The sequence below is a fragment of the Acomys minous genome (assembly GCF_964271855.1).
Source record: "Acomys minous genome assembly, chromosome: 18".
In the NCBI taxonomy this organism is placed as follows: Eukaryota; Metazoa; Chordata; class Mammalia; order Rodentia; family Muridae; genus Acomys; species Acomys minous.
Genome location: NC_140501.1, coordinates 19020818 through 19045435, shown reverse-complemented (window position 1 = coordinate 19045435; position 24618 = coordinate 19020818). Strand labels below are relative to the sequence as shown.

Below are 24618 nucleotides of genomic sequence, written 5' to 3'. Positions count from 1 at the left end.
CCATTTCCCCCTTACTCCCCTCCCCTATGACTGTTCCTGAGGGGGTTTACCTCCCCCTGTATATGTTCATAGGGTATCAAGTCTCTTCTTGGTAACCTGCTATCCTTCCTCTGAGTGCCACCAGGTCTCCCCATCCAGGGGGCGTGGTCAAATATGGGGCACCAGAGTTCCTGTGACAGTCAGACCCCACTCTTCACACAACTGTGGAGATTGTCCTGTCCATTGGCTAGATCTGGGTAGGGGTTTGAAGTTTACTGTACCTATTGTCCTTGGCTGGTGCCATAGTTGAGTGAGTTAATGCAGAAACAAAAAAAGTCGAATGGTATATACTCACTTACATCTGCATACTAGCCCAAGGGGCATGTCCTATGAAAGTATTCACTTACCTGGAAAGTAGGACAGAGGGGAGGGCATCCTATTGGGACTCTAGGTGAGAGAAGCATGGGAGAATGGCAAAATAGAAGGATCCAGAGGGTCCTAGAAACCTACAAGAAGAACATTATGATAGGCAGATCTGGGCCTAGCGGTCCTGCACTTCTCTATTTTATAACCAGCCTTTATGTGTGGTGACTGCTGTCCTGCTTGTCTGCATACCCAGTGCCCTGTGCAGTCCTATTATTGCCTGTGATTGGTCCTTCCCTATCTTTCATCTAGGGTGAAGAGCTCAGGCCCACCCTATGGTCTTTCTAAGCTTTACTCCTACTGCTGTGTTGCATCTCTTTAAATCTGTCCCTCCACTCCTGGGTCTGATACCTCCTGAGCCTCACCTTAAACACCACATCAAGGGTTCTGCCATCTTTTCCATAGTGGCATATTTTCCAGACGCCATGTTTCTTCCACCATAGACTCCACAGTGTCTTGTTGCAATTGTCAGCTTTCATATCTACCCGTATCCTTTGCCATCACATTCGGTTGTACTCTTGGGTGAACTGGCAACTTATTTACCTTTAAGCTTCTGCTTAGTCTGTTTCCATATAGCTGTATATGGCAAGAGAAAACTATGCTCAAGAGCCATCTTTTAACTCCATGGGTAGTCACATAGTATACCACTGCAGGTACCCAGGGTCCCTTGAGAGGCAGCGGAGCCTGATGGGTATGGAGCCAAACCTCCTGACTCAGATCCCATACTCTTCCATTTGCATAATATGTATAACTAGGAGAGGTTTGTTTTCACTGTTTCTGGCTCAGTCTTTTCATCTGTGAAATGGGAAGGAAAATATATTTAGCTCTGGGATTGTAGTAAGGATTGACTGAGTTAACAAATAAAAAATGTCTAGAAGAGTTCCTGATGTATAGTAGTCTCTTAGAATAGTGTGTAGTTTACTGATCGACTTACTTTTCTGATCTCTCAGGGGACATTTTCATATGTTATTTCTCTCTCTCTCTCTCTCTCTCTCTCTCTCTCTCTCTCTCTCTCTCTCTCTCTCTCTCTCTTTCTCTCTCTCCAAATCCTGCTTGCTTTCTTCACTTTGAATCAATGCCTTTGATTTTCATTTTATCTTAGGAAATAGAAACAGACAAAAGACAATTTTTTTTTCTGCCCCAAATCAGCTGATTACTTCAGCTGGTCTGGTCTCCTCTGTTACTTTTTATACACTAAGTGAGGCTGTGTTTCCATCAAAGACCAAACACACACACACACACACACACACACACACACACACACACACGCATGTGCTCTTGTACCTTGAGCTTTACTGTAAAACATCTATTTCAATTCTTCTCCCTCTTTCCCTATTGTCTCCTAAATCTGCTCCTATAGTGTGTACAACCCCACCCCCCATATACTCAGTGTTCTATCAGAACTGCTCCTCTCAGTGTTGTCAATAATGACCTGACCACTATGCCAAAGTCATGCCAGTTTTACAGTCCTTACCTACAATGTTCTGTTAGTCAGACTTGGGGGGTGGGGCTTGCTCAGCTGGTTTCCAGAATCCCACTTCCTCACTTTTATCCTCTTCTCTCTCGGCTACTCTTCCTTGGGCTCCTTTGCTATAACTTCTCATATTTTTGACTCTAAAATGTCATGGGATGCGAGGCAGGAACCCTTGGCTGCCAGTTTGTCTCTCTTTACAATAATTTCTTTGCTTATCTCATAAAGTTTCAAGTGTCAAATGTCACCTCTAAGCTGATGTTCCAGCTGCCCTCGGGGTATTTGTCACTTCCTGCAAGTCTCAGCTCTAATTTCGCCTGGCACAGAGGATTTCCAAGGCCATGCTGAGAAAACAAGAGTGCCTATACCCATTACTCTATGTCTTTACTTAGATCTTTCTTTCTTTGTTCTTTTTTTTTTCTGTGTGGTTTTTTTTGGGGGGGGAGGGGAGCAGGTACAATAGGTCTTATTTATATATTTAAAGCCTTTGGAAACTAAAACATCATTTACTTCATAAAGTGCACGGCACACAGAAAGCTACCAAGCAAAACTTCCTGACTAAAACTGTGATCACATTCAGTCCTAAAAATGCCCAACAATCCTGTTGGAGAGCTTACTAAAGGTGGAGAAACAGAATAAGGTTAACCATGGCCACAGAGCTGCTGGTGCCGGTAGATTTAGGGCATGTCTACCCAGCAGGCCATCAAGGGCTCGGGGCCCAGACTGTGAAGCATCCTCTCTAGGCACAGCGCTTAGCATCAGGACACATGAGAGCACTGGAGTGGCACTGCCTGGGTCAGTGGGGTGGGCCAGAGTGACACGGCGTTGGTGAGAGCTGACTTCATCATACTTGCCTGTTTCTAGTTCCCTTGTCACCCAATTATGTGGACTCTTTAGACCTGCTTCGTTGCCACACTGGGAGTTGGCTGATGGTATATTTTATATTTTGTCAGCACTGAGGTGGCATGTGCTGATAATATTTAAGTCAAGAATTGTTAAAATCTCCAAAGCAACTTTTCTTTGAGATCTATAACAGAAGAAAACTTGCAGCCAGGCATGTTGGTGCATGCCTTTAATCCCAGCACTCAGGAGGCAGAGGCAGGTGGATCACTGTGAGTTCAAAGCCAGCCTGGTCTACAAAGCGAGTCCAGGACAGCCAAGGCTACACAGAGAAACCCTGTCTCAAAAAAACAAAACAATAAAATAAAATAATTGGCTGCTTTAGAGTCTGTGCTCTGTGACTGAAGACCTTTCAGGTTCCCCATCCATGGGGTCGTGAGTTTGGGAGACATTTCCATGTACGTGATAGATATGGTTGGTTCATAGATATTAAAATGCACACCATTTCCATAGTGTAATGAACTGCTGTTCTCTGTTTCAAAGAGACCCAGCTGGCTACCCTCCAATACCTCCAAAACCCTGCTCTCCCATTGCGTCTCCTAAACAACTGAGGCGGAATCACAGGTAAGAACTTGTCCTTCAGAACGTCTTGCCAGGCTGAAGGCTTTGTGAAAACATGGCTCTGCTTTCTCTGTACATGCACGATTGCAAAACTCACAGAACTTCTGACTCTATCAATACGCATGTGCGATCACTTTTGCTCTAGCACGGTGGTGGCTATTACCTGTCTTAGGAATTGAACCTTTGAAATAGCCATGGGCCAGTAGAATTGGAAGTGTTTGTATGAAGGTTTCTTATATATTAACACTTGATATAAATGCATGTATATATTGGGCATATATCTCATGCCTATTAAACATAAACCACATTAAACTATATATGTAAGTTATATTTTATTTCTATTTTTTGTAGTTAGGTTTCCCATTGAGAGCGGTATATTGTGATAAAGTATATTCTTACAGTTTTGTGTTACAACTCAAGTCCTCAATTATGTTAGAAATACCTTTAGGCTGTTACTTGATTTTTTTTTAAACTAAAGACTTTAAAAAATTTTATTTTAAGACTGTCATGCTTTTTGAAGAATATTCCAAATAACTTATCTCCTCGCCAGGAAAAACGTACTAGCTTTTCTACTTTGAGCTTCTGTCACTCTGTAATTAATACTTAGAAGCAAGTTCAGAGTCTTGACGATCTTCCTATGTGTCTGCTGCATAGTTTGATAATCTTGAGCCATTTTTCACAATGAGCATCCCAACTTTTCATTAGGACTGTGAGGTTAAACCCCAGTGTCCTAGTGGAGACTGAGATCTGCTTGGATGCTTGCTTTCACTTCTTTTTATTTTGCCTCTTGAGGGACATTTTTTTAAAATACATTTTTATTAATTTATACATATTACATTTCAGTTGTTAGCCCATCCCATGTATCCTCCCACTCCTCCCTTCCTCCCACTTCCCCCCTACTCCCCTCCCCTCCCCTAAGTCTGTGTCTGAGGGGGACCTCCTCCCCCTGAATATGCTCATACGGTATCAAGTCTCTCCTTGGTGACCTATTATCTTTCCTCTGAGTGCCACCAGGCATCTCCGTCCAAGGGACATGTTCAAATATGGGGCACCAGAGTTTGTGTGAAAGTTAGATCTCCTTCTCCACTCAACAGTGGAGAATGTCCATCGGCTAGTCCGGGTAGGGGTTCAAGGTTTTTACTGCCTATTTTTTCCTTGGCTGTTGCCACAGTTTGCGGAGGGCCCCAGGGCCCAGACTCGCCTGTAGTTTTCCAGGACCCACTGGGTCCTTCCATTTCCTCTTTCTCCCAGGCTTCTCACACCTAAAGTTTCAATAGGATGTCCTCCCCTCTTACCCACTATTCTGGTAGGTACAGTTTTTCATGGGGACGTACACCTTGGACTAGTGTCTCGATATAAGTGAGTATATACCATTTAGCTCTTTTTGCTTCTGTGTGAACTCACTCATTATGACAATTTCTAGTTCAATCCATTTGTCCACAAATTTTGGAAATTCCTTGTTTTTAATAGCTGAGTAGTATTCCATAGTGTAAATGTACCACAGTTTCTTTATCCATTCTTCTATAGAGGGACACGTAGGTTGTTTCCAAGTTCTGGCTATTATGAATAAGGCAGCTATGAACATGGTTGAGCATATGTCCCTGTTGTGTAGTAGTACATCCTCTGGGTATATTCCAAGGAGTGGAATAGCTGGGTCTTGAGGAAGCCCTATTCCCATTTTTCTGAGAAAGCACCAGATAGCTTTCCAAAGTGGTTGTACTAGTTTGCATTCCCACCAGCAATGCAGGAGTGTTCCTCTTTCTCCACACCCTCGCCAGCAGAGACAATTATAGAACTACTATTCATAGGTCACACTTACAGAAGCATTTTAATTAATTAATTTATTTTTACATGTACATTTATATTATTACAGATATATGCAATAAACTACATATAGCAAGAAGAATCATGAAACAATCAGGAATTATCTAAATGCTACATTCATAGAGTTTTGGCTACTTGTATTTGGCAACGTTGAAAGAAACATCTTTTCTTTTTTTTTTTCTTTTTTCCACTAAGAGGATGACCTACCTGCAAGAAGTCCTGAACAAGGAGCAGGACTGAGTAGCACTGTGTGTTCATCCTTAGGGGGTAAAACTCCAGAGCTAAAGTTCCACTTGGAAGGTCCTTCCGGAGTCTGAAATTATGTCCTTAGGATATTGCTTTAATGAGTCAGGGGAGAGGTTTTCACTGAACTAATTAATGGTATGGATTAGTTTTATAACTTTTCATTTCTGCCATGATTATAATTATCTCATAAGAGCAACGTCTCAAATTTCCTGTCTTACCTGATTGGTCCTCTTAGTCCTATAGTATTAAGCAATTAAGTCACAGTTAGAATAGATTTTGTTTTTTAAAGAAATTGAAATAAGTTGTCCTTGTACCACTTAAAATCTAATCTAAAAATCATTGACACTAGAGGGCGGCTCATGTTTGTATTCAGAAAAAGCTAAATTCCATAGGAACTGGTCAAATCCATTTTTACTATTTTCATTTCTTTCTTCCACTAATGATCTGAAAAATAAAATTGGGACAACTTGCATGTTTTAAAAACCCTGATTACTTTAATCACAGCATGGTGATTTTAATGAAGGAATATGAAAGGGAAGTGTTTTCTATGTAATTAACACATGTCCTCAGGAGAACAGAAAATAGTTGAATATAGCTTCTTGAGAATAAGCAAGAATATATAAGTAGGTCAACCAAGTCTGAGGAAAAGAGAGAAGTCTTAGCAATCCTGACAACAGCGCATTGTACAATGTACTGCTGTCAGATTCATCTGGCCCTTCTCAGTGTGGTAGATGTATTTGAAATATAGACTTATTTCTGATCTTCCCTGAGCAAATACAGTTCTTGATGTTATTCACATGGGATAAGTCCTTAAGAAAAATGTTATTTTGGTGAACAACAAAAAAATATTCTTAGCCAGGCGTAGTATCACACATGTGTAATCCCAGCACTTGGGAGGCAGAGGCAGGCGGATCTTTGTGAGTTCGAGGTCAGCCTGGTCTACAAAGCGAGTTCAGGACAGGCATAGCTACACAGAGAAATCCTGTCTCAAAAACTACATTAATATTTAAAATGTTATATCATTATCTATTAGAGGTAAGGAAAATGCTTTGATGAATGGAAATAAAAATGAACAATGTTTTGCTCAGACACAACTAAATATACTTTGTGGTTTAAAACATATGAAAAGAAATCGATATTGTAAAATGAGCACCTTGTACTTTTTAAACTTTCACAAGGGGAATGGTTGAATTTTAGTCAACCCTAAGAACTAGGGTAAATTTTTTGTCAAGTAGTATAATATTTATATTCACTAGTGTCTTCTGATATATATATGAGTTTCTTACCTAACAGGCATTATTTTTTAAAAATCTAGGCAAATCCATGCAACTACAGCAGGTACCTGTGGAGAAGCCAGTAGACATCCAGAAAGAAATATAAGGTACAAATTTCTGTCTACATGTATGTATTGTACCAATGGTAAAAAAATAAAATGCTCTGTTGAAGCATTTTAAATTAATAAATTAGATAAAAATGTTTTCTTGCCAACTTTAGCTATATTGAGTAAACTGTTTGTTTGTTTTTGAGACAGGGTTTCACTGTATTGCCCTAGGTGGCCTAGAACTTGCTATGTACATAAGGCCAGCCTGAATTTTACAGAGATCCATCTGCCTCTGCCTCTAGAGAGCTGATATTAAAGTGCGGAACCATGCCTCGCTAGGCAATACATGTTTTTGTAGGTTCTTGTTCTTTACATTTGTCATAAGATTTACATTGCAAATCCCAAGTTGTCTGAACATAAGGACACTGTGCGGTGAAACCGCTTGAAGGAAGGAGGCTTGCTCATCTCTGTCTTCTCTGTACTTGCTTCAAGATACAGGGCACTGTTGCTCTGTGAGTATAAATGAGCAAGGGGAGTAGTTTTGCTTAGTTTAACTTGCAAAAGCCTCTGTTGGTTCTGGCTGCAGAATCCGTACTCCGCATCTCCCGCAGCACCAGGACAGGTTCACACATCGCGTGGACTTGTTCAGGTGAGGAGGCGTTTTCTGAGTATCTGCTTTCCCCACCACGGTCCTTGATCACACCAGCCATGAACACCCTACCTATTTTAGCATTTATTCTAGCTACGTTTTCTCTATATTTCTTCTTCTTTTTTATTTAGAAAAAGCAATGGCTTTTGGAAGTTTTTTCTTAAGAACAAGGCATGATGACACACGCCTGCAATCCCAGCCTTAGGAAGCAGGACCAGGAGGATGATTGCACGTTTGAGGTTCTGGAATAGTCAGGGCTGGCTACCTAAGGAGTATGGAGCATGGGAGAAAAGGAAGAACCCACCAACTGGTTATCCAACACCAAGCTGTCAGCCCTAAAGCCGTACATACAAGTAACATTTTACAGACTGAGCAGTTTTTACTTATGTACAATTAATTTTTTAAAAAAGGCCATGAATGTATCTGAGATGGTTTAGCAGGAGGGACAAGAAGGGGGAAATTAAGCTATTACATTATAATCTCAATTTTTTCAGTTGTTAGTTTAGCCTTTAATGGGTGAGCCATCTTTCCAAAGCAGAAACAATTTTTTTTAACAAGCTGAAAAAATATATAGCATTGATATTTTATAGTTGTATAGTTTCATCAGTATCATAAGCCAACTTTCAGTGAAAAAGTGGCTGAGATATTTCCCAAAGTCAAATTTCTTTTATGTTATCACTTTGACTGTCCAAGGAGGCCCAGTTTGAAGCACAGGCCACACATGTGCTCTACACTTGGGGGAATCTGGCTTCCCTGTACTTACACATTCCTGCGAAGCTCGCCGCCTCCCACACTGTACTGCACGTGTCACATGATGTCAGTGCATCTTCTGTGAGGGCTCAATGCTCCAGTCTGCTGAAGGTACCCCATGGCAAGGAAGGATGCTAGTGTCTGTGTGCACCATGGGTGAAGACTTTGGGATCAACTTGTGATTCTCCTAAACTCATCATTCCTGAGTGTGGAATACCCTGCTCTTCATCAGAAATTCTAGCAAGTTAGCCCTGACTGTAGTAGCTCCACCTCCACTGACCTGTTTCTCTTTCTGTTTTTTGAAGGACTGAGGACCTTGATGACATCACCAGAGTGGCTCCTTCACTTCAGGAAACTGACAAGGGGTGAGATCCCAGAGCTCCCAAGCTTGTTTTTCCTGCCTCTTTTTAATTTTTTTTTTTTTTAAAAGTTTTTATTTTGTCTAAAAGCTAGCCAGTACCTCTGTAATTTCTAAATATGAGCCAATCCCCCATGCTGTTTACTGTATATGATCAAGAAGAAAAAACATCTCTCAGCATCCTTCTGTAAGCACCCATGCGTAGTGGGCGGTGCTGGTATTCACAGATGCCCGTCTTCATCTTCCACGAGTCTACTCATCCCAGTGACATCAACTCTCAGTCCCACCTCCAGTCCTGTGTTTGTGCTGCCTAAGCATCCACCGATGTTTGCCCTTAGTACCTCCACTTCAAATATCCTTGGACCACGTTCACCTGTCTTCACAGATGTGCTGGTTTCTGCTTCTGTTCTTTCATCCCTGCAGGCTCAACTTTCTAAAACCATTCCCAGTCCTTCTATGCTTTTCCCTTCTGTGTAGTATAGGGATTCATAACCCAAAAGTCTACACTGTCTCCTGTACATACAGCGTCTTATGCCAGTTAGCATGTGTATTCACAGTTACTTACACTCCTCTGGCCTCTCTTCCTCCTGCCCAATTGCTGCATCTGAATGGCAGATATTTTCTGTATATACCTGCCATGGCTCCTCCACTGTCCATTTAGTTATGTATGACTCTGTTTGCTAACCTGGATCAAGAATAATTCAGTTCCAAAATCATTTCTGACTTCACCCACATGTTTATCCCATGGTTGATACCAGCATGGACAACTTTCTACAATTTCCAGACACACGGGGTGTTTACTCGTCTCCGTGCCACTATGTCTACGTATCCAAACCTTACTAACTTTCGAGATCCGGCTCACAAATTTTCCTCGTGTGTTCCGAGGAGTGTCACTCCTGTTTCTCTCAGTGACTAGAACCCAGCAACTTGTATTGCACACTGTCTAACCGCATTTGCTTTTGATCTGTGCTATCTATATGGACGTGCCATCTTCCCTTTAATCTCTTTGTCATCCCATTCATCGTCATCTTCAGGGACCATATTTTGTCTTAGTCACCAGAGATCATTTACAGGCTAACATGCAGCTTTGTCCAAAAGAGTCATGCGTCACAATCCTGGATAACCTGAGATGTTCTTTCTTGTTTAATGTAGTTAAGCAAAGATAAGAATTTGCCTAGAGTATGTCTCACTCAAAACCAAAACAGACAAAAAACTCAGAAGGGCTGAATGTCCTGGCGCACATCTTCAATGCCAACACTTGGGAGGCTGAGCACGAAGGCCAGCCTTGGACTACAGAGTGACCCTCTCTCCACAGACACCGTTAACCTCACCAGAGAGGGAAGTGACTCTGGATTGTCTGTGCTGTTGATAGAAGCTTTGTATTAGATGGAGATGAGAAAGTATGTGCATGCTTCATGCTAAAGTTTCATTTTCCTTTCATCTAAGCTCCTGTTTTTCTATTACTAATTTACTTCAAAGTACGCTATTCTGGATTAGGGCTTAAGTCTAGGCGTTATGCATGATGAGAAAGTGACCTGTCACTGAGATTTCATTAGTTTTTTATTTTAAAAATTATTTTATGTCAAACCAGCATCTTTTTACATTTCCCAGGCTTGCCTTGAGCTCACTCTGTAACCCAGGCAGGCCTTGAACTTGTGATCCATTTGCCTCAACTTTCTGAGTATCTAGGATCAGAGGTTTGCCCTGGCCATGCCAGTTTAGTATTTCATTTTTAATAACAGTGGAGCAAGTTTTCAGTTGGAGTCTCAGATGCTTGAAGGAAAGATAGGTGAGTGATGTTGAAGAGCAAGGACACTGTGGCACGAGTCACTCCACCCAGTGGGACCAGCAGTTGCTTGGCTTTCCCGCCCTGGGTCCCCAGCCACAGGCACAAGTCTCACAGAGACGTACAATCATAGAGAGAGAAACGTACTCTGGGCTGTCCAAAGGGAATAGAAAGTGCTTCATTATCCCAGCTGCCTTTTGTGGACTAAAAAGCCATTGCTATCTGATTAAGGGCATTTCGTTTGTGGCAAAGACAATGGTGAAACTTAATATCTAAAGCTTTTTTTAAAAAATCAATTTATAGTCATTTTGAAAGCTCAGGTTCTTCACTCAGAATGCTGTCTCCATGAGGTTTAATTTACCACAGAGCATCTTTCTTGTGATTTATGCTAATTTTCATGTGAAAAACACCAGAGACCCTGGATCCTGGAAAAAAAAATCTCATCATTGTGGCTCATGCCAGCCACAAAGGTCTGGGGCTAAAACATATGATTCCTACTGTTTCTCTTTCCCTTGGGATGGAAAATGAATTTTCGGCCAACCTCTGTCTCTCAGGTAGCATTTCAAGCAAGAAACAATAACAGAATGCCACGTTTGGGTACTAGGCAGGTTTTTTCCCCCATTAGGGTAAAACATTATTCCTTTTCCTTTCCAGTCAGGGCCAGTTACTATTTTTCAAACATTTCAGTATTTATTCTCAAGTTTTAGTTTTATCATTAGGTGTGTAATATTGTTTTAAATGAAACGTCTACTTATTGGTGATGAATCATACATGTTGAAGGTCTGGGAGAGGACAGTCCTGGACAGCTCTTGTGGCGATAGTGGTTTACTTGGCATCTTCACCACGCAGGACAGACTTACCCATTTTATCTCTCTGAAACTGGCACAGTGTCTTGCTGTGCACAAATTCAATGGAAAAGGTAAACATAGCAGGCATGTATTACATGAACAATATTGAGAAGGTACTACTTATTATAATGGCTGAGATTAGGTGAGAATTTATGACTTCCTAGGCACTGTGCTCAGACTGTATATTAACTTATTGATCCTTTTTAAAGATGACCATGATTACTATTATTATTCTACCTATGGGGAAACTATAGCAGCATGAGTGGAAGCAATTCGCTCAGGTCACCTATGAATCATGGGGTCCCTTAGATGGCAGTGTAGATGCTGCTGGCTTAGAAGCTTAAAGGTGTAAATACTGGTCTCCTGGCCAACCCTAGCGATGACTCAAGAAGAGAGAAGAATGTTAAGAAATCTAGAGACATGTGTCACTCTGCTTCCTGGCAGCAGGAAGAGAGAACAAGATGTGTGGATGGAAAGGCTTAAGTGAGGAAGACACGAAAAATGGCATGAGAGTAGATGGAAGAAGGAAAGGAAATGTGGGGAGGAGGCAGACTGTGAGGAGCACACAGGAAGAAGCGCTAGACAGTGCTCCTTGCTTGGGGGACACCTGAGCCCATGGGTTAAGAGAGATTCTTAAAAGATAGCTTAGTTTAAATAGGTCACTCGTGAGAAGGCTTCCAGACAGGGCAGTTCTCAAGTATGGAAACGGGCTTTGCTAATTTTGTTGACCTAAAAGGACCTTGTAGTAGAGTTAAAGAAATAAGCCACTGCCTTTGGAGTAGTTGCTTTCTGTGCAGCTACATTGTCGAGGACTAGAAGCTATAATTAGCCAGTGCACTTGGGCCTGATGATCAGCTACCTAAAGGCAAGGTGTTAAAGATTGACAGGATGCACTGTACAGTACAGTTCTGGATGCTAAGGAGTGTCCATGGGAAAGGCCATTAACATGCAACAAGAGTGCACTAGCTATTGGTATGACACACAGTAAGCAGAGTCCCACAAGGCAGATGCAAAACCCCACAGGCTGCAAGAGGTGCAGACAAAGGGAGACTTCAGCTGACGGTCCAGGAAAGCTTCTCTGGCAGCGTGGTGTTTCAGGAACACCTGGAAGGATAAACAGGCTTTCACAGATAATTAACACTGTTCTATTTCTGAGCTCTCAGAATCTGTCCTTTGACTCTGGGATGGATTTAAAACTAATATTCGGGTTTGTTTTCTCTTCCCAAAGGGAAGAACTGGATAATCTCATCAGACTGAACAAAAGCTTGAACAGGTAAGGCTGTAAAGGCTCTGGTTTTCATCTTGTTGTTGAACATGGCAACTTCTTGTATCATCTTTTCAGAATTAAAAACAATGTTTGGTTTTAGAGTAGGAAGATCAGCATATCTGACTAGTCAGTAATACCTTACCAATCTTGGATAAAAAGCTTGTAGAAATAAACAGTTATTAAAGTCTGAACTGCTAATATCTAAGTACTTTTGATGTTCATGTTCCATGAAATTGGAGGTAGTTGTATACTTATACATATATATGATGTATATTTACCACAGTTTCTGGTATCTTAATACATTTATATGTACATAGTTTCATGCCATTGTTAAATATTTTGTTTAACCACTTCAAGACTCACTAATTATCTTTGTGATTATTATTTTCCTGTTTCAAATTATGTCACTGCAAAACAAAATTTTCTAGAAGAGAAATGAAGGATGGAGATTAAAAGGGTCAGCAGCTAACCAAAGGGAAGGGACAGATGAAGAAGTGTCCACTGGTTTTATTGATCCAGGGCTATGAAATACGATTTTCATACACTGTGTTAAAGTTGTCATCTGTACTCTGCAGGGTGACTGATGACAAGTCACCTAGACTTGCTGTTCCTTGGGTTCCTCATCTTTACAGCCATGAGGGTGTAGATCATGAGTTGTAGGGGATGGGTGGATGTGGTTGACCTCATAAAGCATAAGCAGTGAAGGGACCAGGACAAGATGAGAAAACATCTGTCAACAGCATCTTGACACCAACTGAGGAAGCCAATGGGAACTTGAAGGCAGTGTTAATGGGGCATTTTCAGGACTGAAATGTCCTGGTCTTGCATCACGGATAGGTCTATAAGTACTGGGTCATTATTTTCATTTTATGTATTTTCAAATATATTCATCTATCTATCTATCTGTACTTAAAGAAAAAAGATGAATCTGAGAAGAAGGCCATGAATCTGAGCGAGGGGTAGGGAAGAGTGTACATGGGAGAGGTTGCAGAGTAAAAGAAAAACAATGCATAATTGCAGCTTAACTTCAAAAATGTAAAGAAAAGAAAGAAGACAGGGCTGGGGAAATAGCTCAGTGGCTAATGACACTTGCTGCTCTTTCAGAGGGCCTGGGTTTGGTTCCTAGTACCCACATAGTGGCTCACAGCCATCTGTGAATCTTGCCGACTTCTGACCTCTACGGGAACCAAGACACGCACGTGATTCACAGACATGCTGTCAGACAGAACACACATACAAATAAAATTTGTTTAAAAAGAATACAAAATAAAACAAAAAATTTTCATGAACCTAAGCAGCATTTTTTTTTAAAGACTTATCATGGCCTGCACATTCCCAGTTCATCTCTTTGGTTGCATTTTCTCTAAGGTTTACTGTAATTTAAATTTGGAGTGTTGGGGGGGGGGTTGGGGGGGGGAGACACCTCTATGGAATAAAGCAATTTCCAGAACCATAGTTCATTATTCCTAGGCTGCTTCTATTTTACATGTGAACTGGTGTATGCTTTTTATAGTTAAGCATCTGTCATTATTACTGACGAGATTGTTTTAATCCATATATTTAAAGAAATCAAGGTCTTGATGGCCTCTTCCGAGCAAACCTAAAGGCACAGCAGATAGACAAGAGGTAAGTGCCTGTCCTCTCTGGACATCCTGTATCCCAGACTCCTTGTCTTGCGCCCTCAGATGGTAACAGCGATGGGAAGAGAGCTGCAGCCCCTGGCAGGCAAACACACCAGCAGATGGGCTAGCTCTCTCGGCATTGTACGTTCAGTTCAGACATAACTGCCCCGAATGATCCCTGCTCTTCCATTCAACGAGAGAAAATGAGCAATTCATAGAAAATGTTTATTGTATCTGACCTTTCAAGTCACCACACAACCTCACAGCTTTTATTGCAATTCTTTTTGTTTCCAGAGCCCAGAGCCTTGAAAGTCTCATCTGTATGAAAGCCCAGATGGACAGGGATGGCAAAGGGTAAGATTCAGTCAGGTCAGGCCACGTTGAGTGAGTCCTCTGACTGCCTTCTGTTGTCAGCAGGAAGCCTCTTTCTCTGCCAGGGTCAGGCGGTCTGGTGGTACAGGCTCTGGGTAAGAGTCAAGGAAGGCTGGTTCCTCAGGACGGGCTCTGCTACCATCTTGAGCTCAGTGACCTAGTCAAGTGGCTTAATCTCCGGAGACTTGTTTCCTCTTTCCATAAGGAGAAGTGTGTTCCCTAGGTCTCCATACACATTTTCATACTTAAAAATGGAAGAGACCCAACTGGTTGCTCTAGGAAACTTAGGAAGTAAGTGTACCGCCCACAAGGCACTGCGGTTCTGGGGACAGAGCTGCTCGCCACTTCAGTCCTCAGACCTTAGGAGGCATTCCTTGGATGGAATCTTGGTCACGTTTCATATGTTGATCTTTATGTAGGTATCTTAATGTTGAAAGACACTGAAAAGTTTTGTAGTGGGTAAATTAGTGACTGATAACTAAACTAGTAGCTTTTGAGAGGTGAATTTACAATTTTAGACTGATAATGACAAACTAGAAAATTGGTTCCTCATTACTGATATAATTTTTCACACTGAAAGAAATCAAATTCCTGACAGTTTCAGCAAATAAAATTTCCGAGCAGCGAAGAATGACAAAGGTAAAGGACTTATCAGATTTCTGCCATTTCTTCCCCAGCTGGTCATTTACTTTGTAAGTGGTTAGATTTATTAAACTTGCCTTTCTAAGATGACAATTACTTCTGATGTCACATTTATTTTTTTAAAAAAAAGTTTGTCTGGCCAGTGTGTGCCCAGAATGGTACCCTGGTTTCCCAAGTCAGTCCTGTCAGATACATCCCCAGCTCTCTGACCCAGAACACACAGTGAAGCCTGCGTGATGGGAATCATTCTTAGTGAGAGCCACATAGGCATGCTGCCTCCTTACAGGTGACTTCCTCCAAATGGGGGAGTGCAGGCGGAGAGCAGTCAGCAGCTCTGCAGCGTCAATCTGTGTGTTAGAGGAGAAAAAAAAAAGAGAGAGAGAGAGATTTTAAAAAATTTTAAAACAAGAAGCTTAGAGAGCTCCAAAAAAGTGGGAGAAAAGAGGAAAGAGGAAAAGCAAGGTGAGGCTGACCACACACGGTATGGACTGCGAAGGAGGAAGGACAGTGACCCACAATGTGCGGTAGCTTACTGACCCCTGAACTGATACAGGAATAAGTGACCTGGCAGGTACAAGAGGGAGAACGCCCTCATTTCTTGTCATTATTCCCTTCTTCCATGTTATATAGTTGAAGAACTTAATGTGCCAGTAATTTTACCACAGGAAACCAATCAGAGATGAAAATATCAATATGCAGAATTTGGCTGGTTGTGTAGTATTAGCTTTCAATTTTTTGTTTTTCTAAGAGAGAGAGTCTTGTCTTATGGCCCAGTTAGTCTCAAACACACAATCCTCCTGCCTCAGCATTTCAGGTGCTTGGATTACAGGTATGGCCAACCGCACCAGGCTCTAGCAACTCTTGGCTTTTGGTATATCCGTTCTATGTGGTTGGTTTGCATAAAGTGCTGCAGTTGGAGTGTAATTATGCCTCCTCTTCATGGTGGCGTTAGACCTTTTTAAAAAAACTTTTGTTTTTTTTATTATGTATGCAGTGCTCTGCCTGCATGATAGAAGAGGGCATCAGATCACATTATATATGGTTGTAAGCCACCATGTAGTTGCTGGGAATTGAACTCAGGACCTCTTGAAGAGCAATCAGTGCTCTTAACCTCTGAGCCATTTCTCCAGCCTGACATTAGACCTTTTAAGGACACTTCAGAAACTTATGGGAAATAACTTCTCCAAGTCCTCAAAAGATTTCCATGTAAAGTATTGAGCTATCAATTGATTTCTCACTAGCATGAATGAGTTTTTATGCTTAAATAAATAGGACAAATTCCTCATGGCCATATTAACCATATCCCCCCCCAAATCTGCTCCCCCTACCCCCCCAAAAAAGAAAAGGCTAAGGCCTGGTAGGAACGTTTGCTTTTAAACTGATTCAGTTGTAACTGAGCAGTGATTGGTATCTTGGTATCAAGGTGTCTCTTGAACATTTTACAGCACTTGAATTTGGTATTTCTAAGGATTGCTCTGATTGCATTTCACTCCTACTGTGAGAAATGTGCAGCCGTCATAAGAGATTCTGACGTGCCTCTGAGTTTCATTCTCACACACTTTTCTTTCCCTAACTCCAATGCCACAAAGAAGTCAAACCATTGGAAGTCTTAAGAAAGTCAACCACAGGGGTGACAACCAGAGAGAGTAAGTAAAACACCACCATCGATGGGTTCTTTCTTGTGGTTTGCCTCTTACACCTCATCAAGACTGGGAGTTTTATACTTATTTGCTGCCACAGATGCACTATTTAGATTTACCAGAGATAGTGGGTCAAAGGAATACAGCCCGTACCATTTCTAAAGCGTGGCCATACAAATCCACTGCCAAATATTCCATTCTGTATTTTATTAAATAATTAAAACATGTGTCAATTTTTAATATGAATTGAGAAACATAACAGACAAATTGTAAAATGAGAGACATGGTGTAAACTGGTTTAGATCAAGTTCATTGATGGCTATGAAGCTAGAAAAAAGAATGGGGAGACAGATGGCCCAGTCAGGGAAATATCTGCTGTGCAAGCACATGGGCGAACGTTCAGATCCCCAGCACCCACCTGCAACCCTAGCACTTAGGGAGGGGAGGCAGAGGCTTGCTGGATCTGTGACCTCCAGGTTCAATGAGAGACTCTCTCAAAAAGCAATGAAGAGGGGGAACAAAGTAAGAAACTCGATGTTGACCTCTGGGATTCACATGCATACAGGCATACATTTGTGCTCATCCATCCACAAGCACACACGACACGAACACATACACACACTGCATAAACAAAGATAAGCCAAGTATAATTAAAGCCAAAGTCTTTCTGGTCAGTTGTTTCTTGAAATATCTGTGTTGTAATAAATTAAAAAAAAACATATCTAGTAATGTTTATTATAAAATTAGCCTATAATTATTATAGCGGTATTATCTAAACCCCTATCATAATCAATAAAGTCATAGACACCTGTTGTATTTAGAATGGCCTTATTTTACCTGGGGCTGGGCGGATGTCAACCCCCTAAACCACCTCCCATTATCTCGCAGCCTTCATCCCGTGCCATCTGCTTTAATCATTTCTACCTGGGCTATTTCCCATCCGTAATCCCCAATTACTTGCTTATGTTGTTCTCCTGGGCCGCTTCTTTCCATGCGGAACTTCAGGGTTCCTCCTCCTGGCCCTCTTGACCATCCCAAGGCGAATCTGCTCCTTCTTCCTCTTCCAGTACCCATTTCCTTCTCCAAATCCCGCAAGACTTCCTTGCACGTCTTCCTTCTGCCTCGCCCAGGCGGTAGGCTTTTTATTCAGCCAATCAGGGAGACGAAGTTACACAGCAATACTTGGAGCTCATAAAAGGCAGCAAGTAGAGGTCGGGGGAGCAACCTAGGTAACGATCAAACACAAAGCACCCGAACACGCTGTTACACAGCGGACACCACATTCAGGTACGTTCTCATTTATAGAGTTACGGTTACTACTGATGAGATGAAACACCGTGGCTAAAGCAACTCGGAGGAAAGAGAGGGTTTATTTATCCTACACTTCCACAGCAACGTTCATTACCCAAGAAATCAGGACAGGAACTCAAACAAGACAGGAACCTGGAGGCAGGAACTGATGCAGAGGCAATGGAGGGGTGCGGCTTACTGCCTTGCTCCCCATGACCTGCTCAGCCTGTTTTCTTGTAGAACCCAACGGGCTGGTCCCTCCCCCACTGATCACTAATTAAGAAAATGGTTTACATACTTGCCTGCAGCCTGGTCATATGGAGGCATTTTCTTATTTAAGGTTCCCTCCTCTCAGGTGACCTTAGCTCGTGTCAAGTTAACATAAAACAAGCTGGCACAACGGTTTGCAGAAAATAAGTTTTCAAACTGAAATTCATACAGAATATTCTGATCACTGTTTCTTCTCCCCCATTTCTTCATAGATTCCCCCACCTCTTCATCCACCCAACACAACACCATCTTTTCTTTCTTTCTTTCTTTCTTTCTTTTTTTCTTTATTCCTTCCTTTCTTTCTGAAACAAACAGGCAAATAAAAAAACAGAAACAACAACAACAATGAAAAAGCACAAGAAAACACATACAAACTTATAAAAACACAAAATTGAAAACTATAATATACAAGTAAAAGACTGGTAATTTAAAAAAAAAAAGGCCAATACTAGGCAAAAAGAAAAACAAAAATATTCTACAAAAAACATCATTGACCTTATTCCCCTCCCCTATGACTGTTCCTGAGGGGGATTCCCTCCCCCTGTATATGTCCATAGGGTATCAAGTCTCTTCTTGGGATAACCATTGAGATGTAACAAGAATAAATTAATAAAGGAGAAAAAAACATCATTGAGATCATTTTGTGTTGGCCATCTACTGCTGGCCATGGAGCTTCTCCTTAAGTGTGGTTTATATACCCAGGGACACTCCATTGGAGAAAACTTATTATTTAGAGACGGGCTATAACTGTCCGTTTCCTCTGGTCAGTGCTGGGACTCCATCTGGCTTGACCCTGAGCAGTTGGCCACAGTCTATGTGAGTTTATATGTGTCTCAGTTCCTGGGTGGAAGATACTGTCTCCTTGGTGCTGGCATAACTTTTGATGACTTTTTTTTTTCTCCCGAAGAAGCCAAGATCTCAGATCAGTTATCAAAACAAATGCCACGGCTGATAGAAGCAGCAGAAGGTGAGACCTGCTTGCGTGCCTCTGAGCTTCATGCTTTTCTGGCTTAACTGGTGACCTCAGGGGTGTGGAGGGAGTCACAGCCTCGAGTCTGTCCTCTCTCTTCTGTGGCTTCTGCAGCCCTGTCATTCACTTGGAGAGTGTATTGTGATTGTGCCTTGCACAACAAAATCTTGGTGTCTTACTTGACTATGTTACTTGGTCCACTTTGTACCAAAATACATTTGATATCAGAATAATTGTCTACAATTAAATAATAGTTTAATGAATTAATCATCAAAAACATAGAGTGGATGATATGTATCTATTTCTATACGTAATCTAATTCTGTGGAAATGTCGCGAAACTAATCAAAACATTCCTTTCATAAGAGGTAAAGATCTTGAGAATGTGAAGATCAGCCCCAGAGGACATGAAAATGCCACCAGGTATGTCCATCTCACTAATGTCTCTAATTCTGATTTCAGCATAATAGTCAGAAGGCAAATGAGTCAACTTTTTAGCTTTATAACCATCTCTTAATGTATGGAATTAGCCAATAAAGAGATGTAGCCATTCGTGCTTTCCTTCCATAAATGTATTTATTTTAAAATACTTGTCTCAGTGTTTAATAGAGTTATTATTTTCCTTGCTCGGGGTATTGATTGCTTTTTTTTGTATTTCCATTTTTTATTCAATTTTTAATTCTGCATGCTACTACATTATCATAAGACTCCACTGCACCTTCTTTCACTTCCACAAGCAAGGAATGGTCTTGACTCACAGCTGAGCAACAAAAGATTCCTCCACAAATAATCCACCAAATTCCCATGAAGCTCCATTTAAAAAAAGAGACTTCTGCCCCGGGGGAAGAATCCAGCTGTGTCTGGTGACTCCCCCATGACATCTAAGAGAAGTCTTTGCCAAGTGATTGTTACAAAAAAAGAAACCCGAAGTTACACTATCAAACAGAAAACAAAACAAAACAAAAAGAGCGTCATGGAAAATGTCAATACAGGTCATCGCTGGTCCAGGCCTTCACTGTGGAACATGCATGCGGGAAGCCGGCAAGGAAATCTTGGCTCTGCATCTTATTTATTTTTTATTTTTTATTTACTTTTATTTTTTTATTAATTTATTCTTGTTACATCTCAATGGTTATCCCATCCCTTGTATCCTCCCATTCTTCCCTCCCTCCCATTTTCCCCTTATTCCCCTCCCCTATGACTGCGACTGAGGGGGATTACCTCCCCCTGTAAATGCTCATAGGGTATCAAGTCCCTTCTTGGTTTGATTGCTTTTTTAAGGACTGATGAGAGAGTAGAAATTATCTAAAGAATGCAGCTTGCCTATGGTTTCTTTAGCACATTTTGGGAGTGACAGAGACAGCCGAGCCAGCTTAGCTAAGACTCCCTGAGTCACCTCTGCTAAGGATGGTGGTTTCCACAGGCAGCCCGGGGAGGGCACGCCAGAGCCTGGCAGGAGTAAAGACTTCCTGCTGCTGCCCACCTTTACCATCCTGCTGCCCGCTGCCTGCTTTGAGCAGAGCTCCTCCGGGTTGCTAAAAGGGGAGCATGCAGATACAGTAAGAAGTGAGTCATTATTCTTCCTACTGCGAATGTGGTTTTCATTTTTTTTTAAAAAATCTTGCTCTTTGTTACTTACAATAACGATTCACTCAAAGGCAAAAGATATTTAAAAGGTTTGACTGGGGGCTTGATTGACAGGTTTATATGAGGGCATGCTTTCTTAGTATTTTCAATACCGTTAAAGTATTGTTATTACCAATATTTTTATCATTAAAACAAACAAACCAAAAAAAAGAGATTGTATCAGTTTGTTGAGTGGCAGCTTGTATTCTGTCTGGTTCTAGAGGATATCCACATTTAAATTACCTCACCTCACTATGGCCCTTTAGAAGTGATCTAACTAGATCTGAAGACAAGGCTGATTTTGTTCAGTAGGAAGTGTCACATGTACTTATCATCTGAGAACAGACCAGAGAGTCCGTATGTATGTGTGGTGTTAGCAAATTAACAGCTTTAAGTGGCCTTCAGCTTGAGATGTGAGAACTGTCATTTATATTTAGAACTTTAAGTGTTCACACCGGTGCAGAGAACTTTTACATGGACCGTTTGTTAACGTGTGAGCTATTATTCATTTGATTTGTGTTTTATCTTAATGACATCCATTAGAGCTCATTTCCTTTCCCACAGAAAACAAGATCTCGATGGACTGCTTAAAGTGAATCCTGAAACAAGTAAACCATTGACGAGGTACGGCATCTAACATGTCCTTTTGCCGTTAGGATGATGGTGTTTATGCTCGGGACAGTGACTTGAAGTGAAGCCCAAACAGCTCGTTTATTCTCTCACACACACTTTATTAAGTCACGGAGTCCGTTGTATTTTCTTCTTTGGTGATGTTTGCTATCTGGCAATTTTAACAAACTGCATGACAGTGTTCACTAAGCATTTCAGTTCTGTTCTTTGGTGTATGAATATAATATCTATAAAAGGTGTGAGTATATTAATAGAGGTATATATAATAGCATGTGTGTGTGTAATAGTGAAATGTACATGGTTGTTTATGTATGCATGTGTGTGTATAGCATGCATGCGAACTGAATTTTGTAACGGAACTTGTTGCCATGTAGCTGAAAATGGTGTATCAAATAATTCCATGAACTCTTTTCCACTCAGTTAACTCAGCATATGATATTATTTGTCTGTTCTCAGCTGTGTCAGCAGTGCCCCAAAGGGCTGTGCTGGCAGAGCAAAGGCTCAGCTAGCTAAAAGCTGCTGCGGACACTGCCAAGCTGCCCTGCTATTGGCCTCATGATGCAGTCAGAGGCACAACCACCCGGTGAAGTTGGCAAAACAACCAAATCTTGGATACTTGCTGAGAGAAAAGCTTTGGCTTTCTTGGCTTCGTAAGTGGTTCAGGAAGATGACTGAGGCGTTAATGTGAACAGGGACTCTGGAAGCCCTGGTTCACACTGGTTCACACTGATTCACACTGATTCACACTCAGCTTCTGGCTAACTATACCACAGACCCTGTTCACTTCATGCCTTTTCTACTGCTGTGATAAAGACCACAGCAACTTGGGGAAGAAAGGGTTTATTCCACCTGAAAGGGAAGTCTGGGCAGGAAGAAACAGGCAGGGAGTTGGGCAGAGGCCATGAGGGAGTGCTGCTCACTGGTTTGCTCCTCCTGGCTTGCTCAGCCTGCTTTCTCATACCACCCAGGACCATCCACCCCTGGGGTGACACCACTTGCTATGGGGTAGGTGCACCCACAACAATCATCAGTCAAGAAAATGCACCAAAGGTTTGGTCACAGGCAAATCTGATGGGGGTGTTTTCTCAATTAAGGTTCCCTTTTCTGAAATGACTCCAGCATGGTCAAATTGACATAAAACTGGCCAGGACATTCATCTACCAAAGAGAAATCAGAATACACTTGTGCCCAGCACATTCTAGATACAAATAATGAAGCCAAAGTCAGCGTTAGTAAAACATTCAGACCACTTGTTTTTCGTTATGGTATATAGGCATTTAGTTCATCTTGACATCCAAAATAGGTTCCTATTTAATATTTATTAAACCACTTCAAATTGCAACCTATTATTCTTTATATATTGAAATGAGTATGTGTATATGTAACTGGTATGTGCGTATGTGTATGTTTTGAATACTTGCTTGCACTGTGCATTCTTATTTAAGCACGTGTGTGTGCTTACAAGTAGAGATATGTGCCTGTGTATGTATGCAGGTAGACATGCCCATAAATGTGTGCAGTATGTAATTTGTACAAATGAATTATTGCATATATATGAATATTGGTTGTGCATTCATATATATGTACATATATAATATATGAGTGTATGTGTTCGTGGATGCATGTACATGTGTGAACACATGTGAAATGTGTGTGTGGGTGCTTTTTATGAGCTTTTAAGAATAGCAGTTTTAATGTATTTTTTATGTAATGAGATTTTGTAAATATTTTAAATATAAAGTTAGGGACCCAGTCAGTAACAGGCATGAGAATCTGAGTTAACATCTCAGCATCCTTGAAAAAGTCAGCCATCACAATATAGCCCTGTGACCTTATCCTAAGAAGGTACAGGTGACAGCACAGCCCTGTGACCCTGTCCTAGGAAGATAGAAACAGTACAGCCCTGCAACCCTGTCTTAGGAAGGTAGAGGTGACAGCACAGCCCTGTGACCCTGACCTAGGAAGGTAGAGGTGACAGCACAGCCCCGTGACCCTGTCCTAGGGAAGGTAGAGATGACAGCACAGCCCTGTGACCCTGTCCTAGAAAGATAGAAACAGTACAGCCCTGCAACCCTGTCTTAGGAAGGTAGAGGTGACATCACAGCCCCGTGACCCTGTCCTAGGAAGATAGAGGTGACAGCACAGCCCTGAGACCCTGTCCTAGGAAGACAGAGGTGACAGCACAGTCCTGTGACCTTGTCCTAAAAAGGCAGAGGTGACAGCACAGCCCCGTGACCCTGTCCTAGGAAGGTAGGGGTAATAGCACAGCCCTGTGACCCTGTCCTAGGTAGGTAGAGGTGACAGCACAGCCCTGTGACCCTGTCCTAGGAAGGTAGGGGTAATAGCACAGCCCTGTGACCCTGTCCTAGGGAAGGTAGAGGTTACAGCACAGCTCTGTGACCCTGACCTAGGAAGGTAGAGGTGACAGCACAGCCCCATGACCCTGTCCTAGGGAAGGTAGAGATGACAGCACAGCCCTGTGACCCTGTCCTAGGAAGATAGAAACAGTACAGCCCTGCAACCCTGTCTTAGGAAGGTAGAGGTGACAGCACAGCACTGTGACCCTGTCTTAAGAAGGTAGAGGTAACAGCACAGCACTGTGACCCTGTCTTAAGAAGGTAGAGGTAACAGCACAGCACTGTGACCCTGTCCTAGGAAGGTAGAGGTGACAGCACAGCACTGTGACTCTGTCCTAGGAAGGTAGAGGTGACAGCACAGCCCTGTGACCCTGTCCTGGAGAAGGTAGAGGTGACAGCACAGCCCTGTGACCCTGACCTAAGAAGGTAGAGGTGACAGCACAGCACTGTGACCCTGACCTAGGAAGGTAGAAGTTACAGCACAGCCCTGTGGCCCTATCCTGGAGAAGGTAGAGGTGACAGCACAGCCCTGTGGCCCTGACCGAGGAAGGCAGAGACAGGAGGATCCCGGATGTAGCTGCCCCACTACTTTTACCAAATTAATGATCTCTACCTTCGGTAAGAAGCCCTTGTCTTAAAAAGTAACAGGAAGAGTGATGTAGACATCGACCTCTGGCTTGTACATGCACACACACACACACACACACACACACACACACACACACGAAGACAGGACAACCTTCCTTCCTTACTAAAAAGATGTCACTATTTTTTTTATCTCAGGTGGAATACAATTTTAATTTCTTACTTTCTCAAT

General features: G+C 41.9%; 1 protein-coding gene across 8 annotated transcripts in view; it reads left to right on the top strand.

Moving 5' to 3' along the window:
- SCEL (sciellin) overlaps positions 1-24618 on the top strand; it is a 98900-nt gene that overhangs the window by 41453 nt on the left and 32829 nt on the right. For 5 of the 8 annotated variants that reach the window (XM_084767530.1, XM_084767529.1, XM_084767528.1 and 2 more), the window contains 11 exons: positions 3257-3337; positions 6720-6785; positions 8430-8489; positions 12345-12389; positions 13950-14009; positions 14300-14359; positions 16609-16665; positions 18988-19035; positions 19127-19186; positions 19555-19611; positions 21379-21438. In XM_084767530.1, the coding sequence (XP_084623656.1) occupies positions 3257-3337; positions 6720-6785; positions 8430-8489; positions 12345-12389; positions 13950-14009; positions 14300-14359; positions 16609-16665; positions 18988-19035; positions 19127-19186; positions 19555-19611; positions 21379-21438 (654 nt within the window). The remainder of the gene's footprint in view (positions 1-3256; positions 3338-6719; positions 6786-8429; positions 8490-12344; positions 12390-13949; positions 14010-14299; positions 14360-16608; positions 16666-18987; positions 19036-19126; positions 19187-19554; positions 19612-21378; positions 21439-24618) is intronic. The other 3 variants (XM_084767525.1, XM_084767527.1, XM_084767526.1) reach the window with 3 other exon arrangements.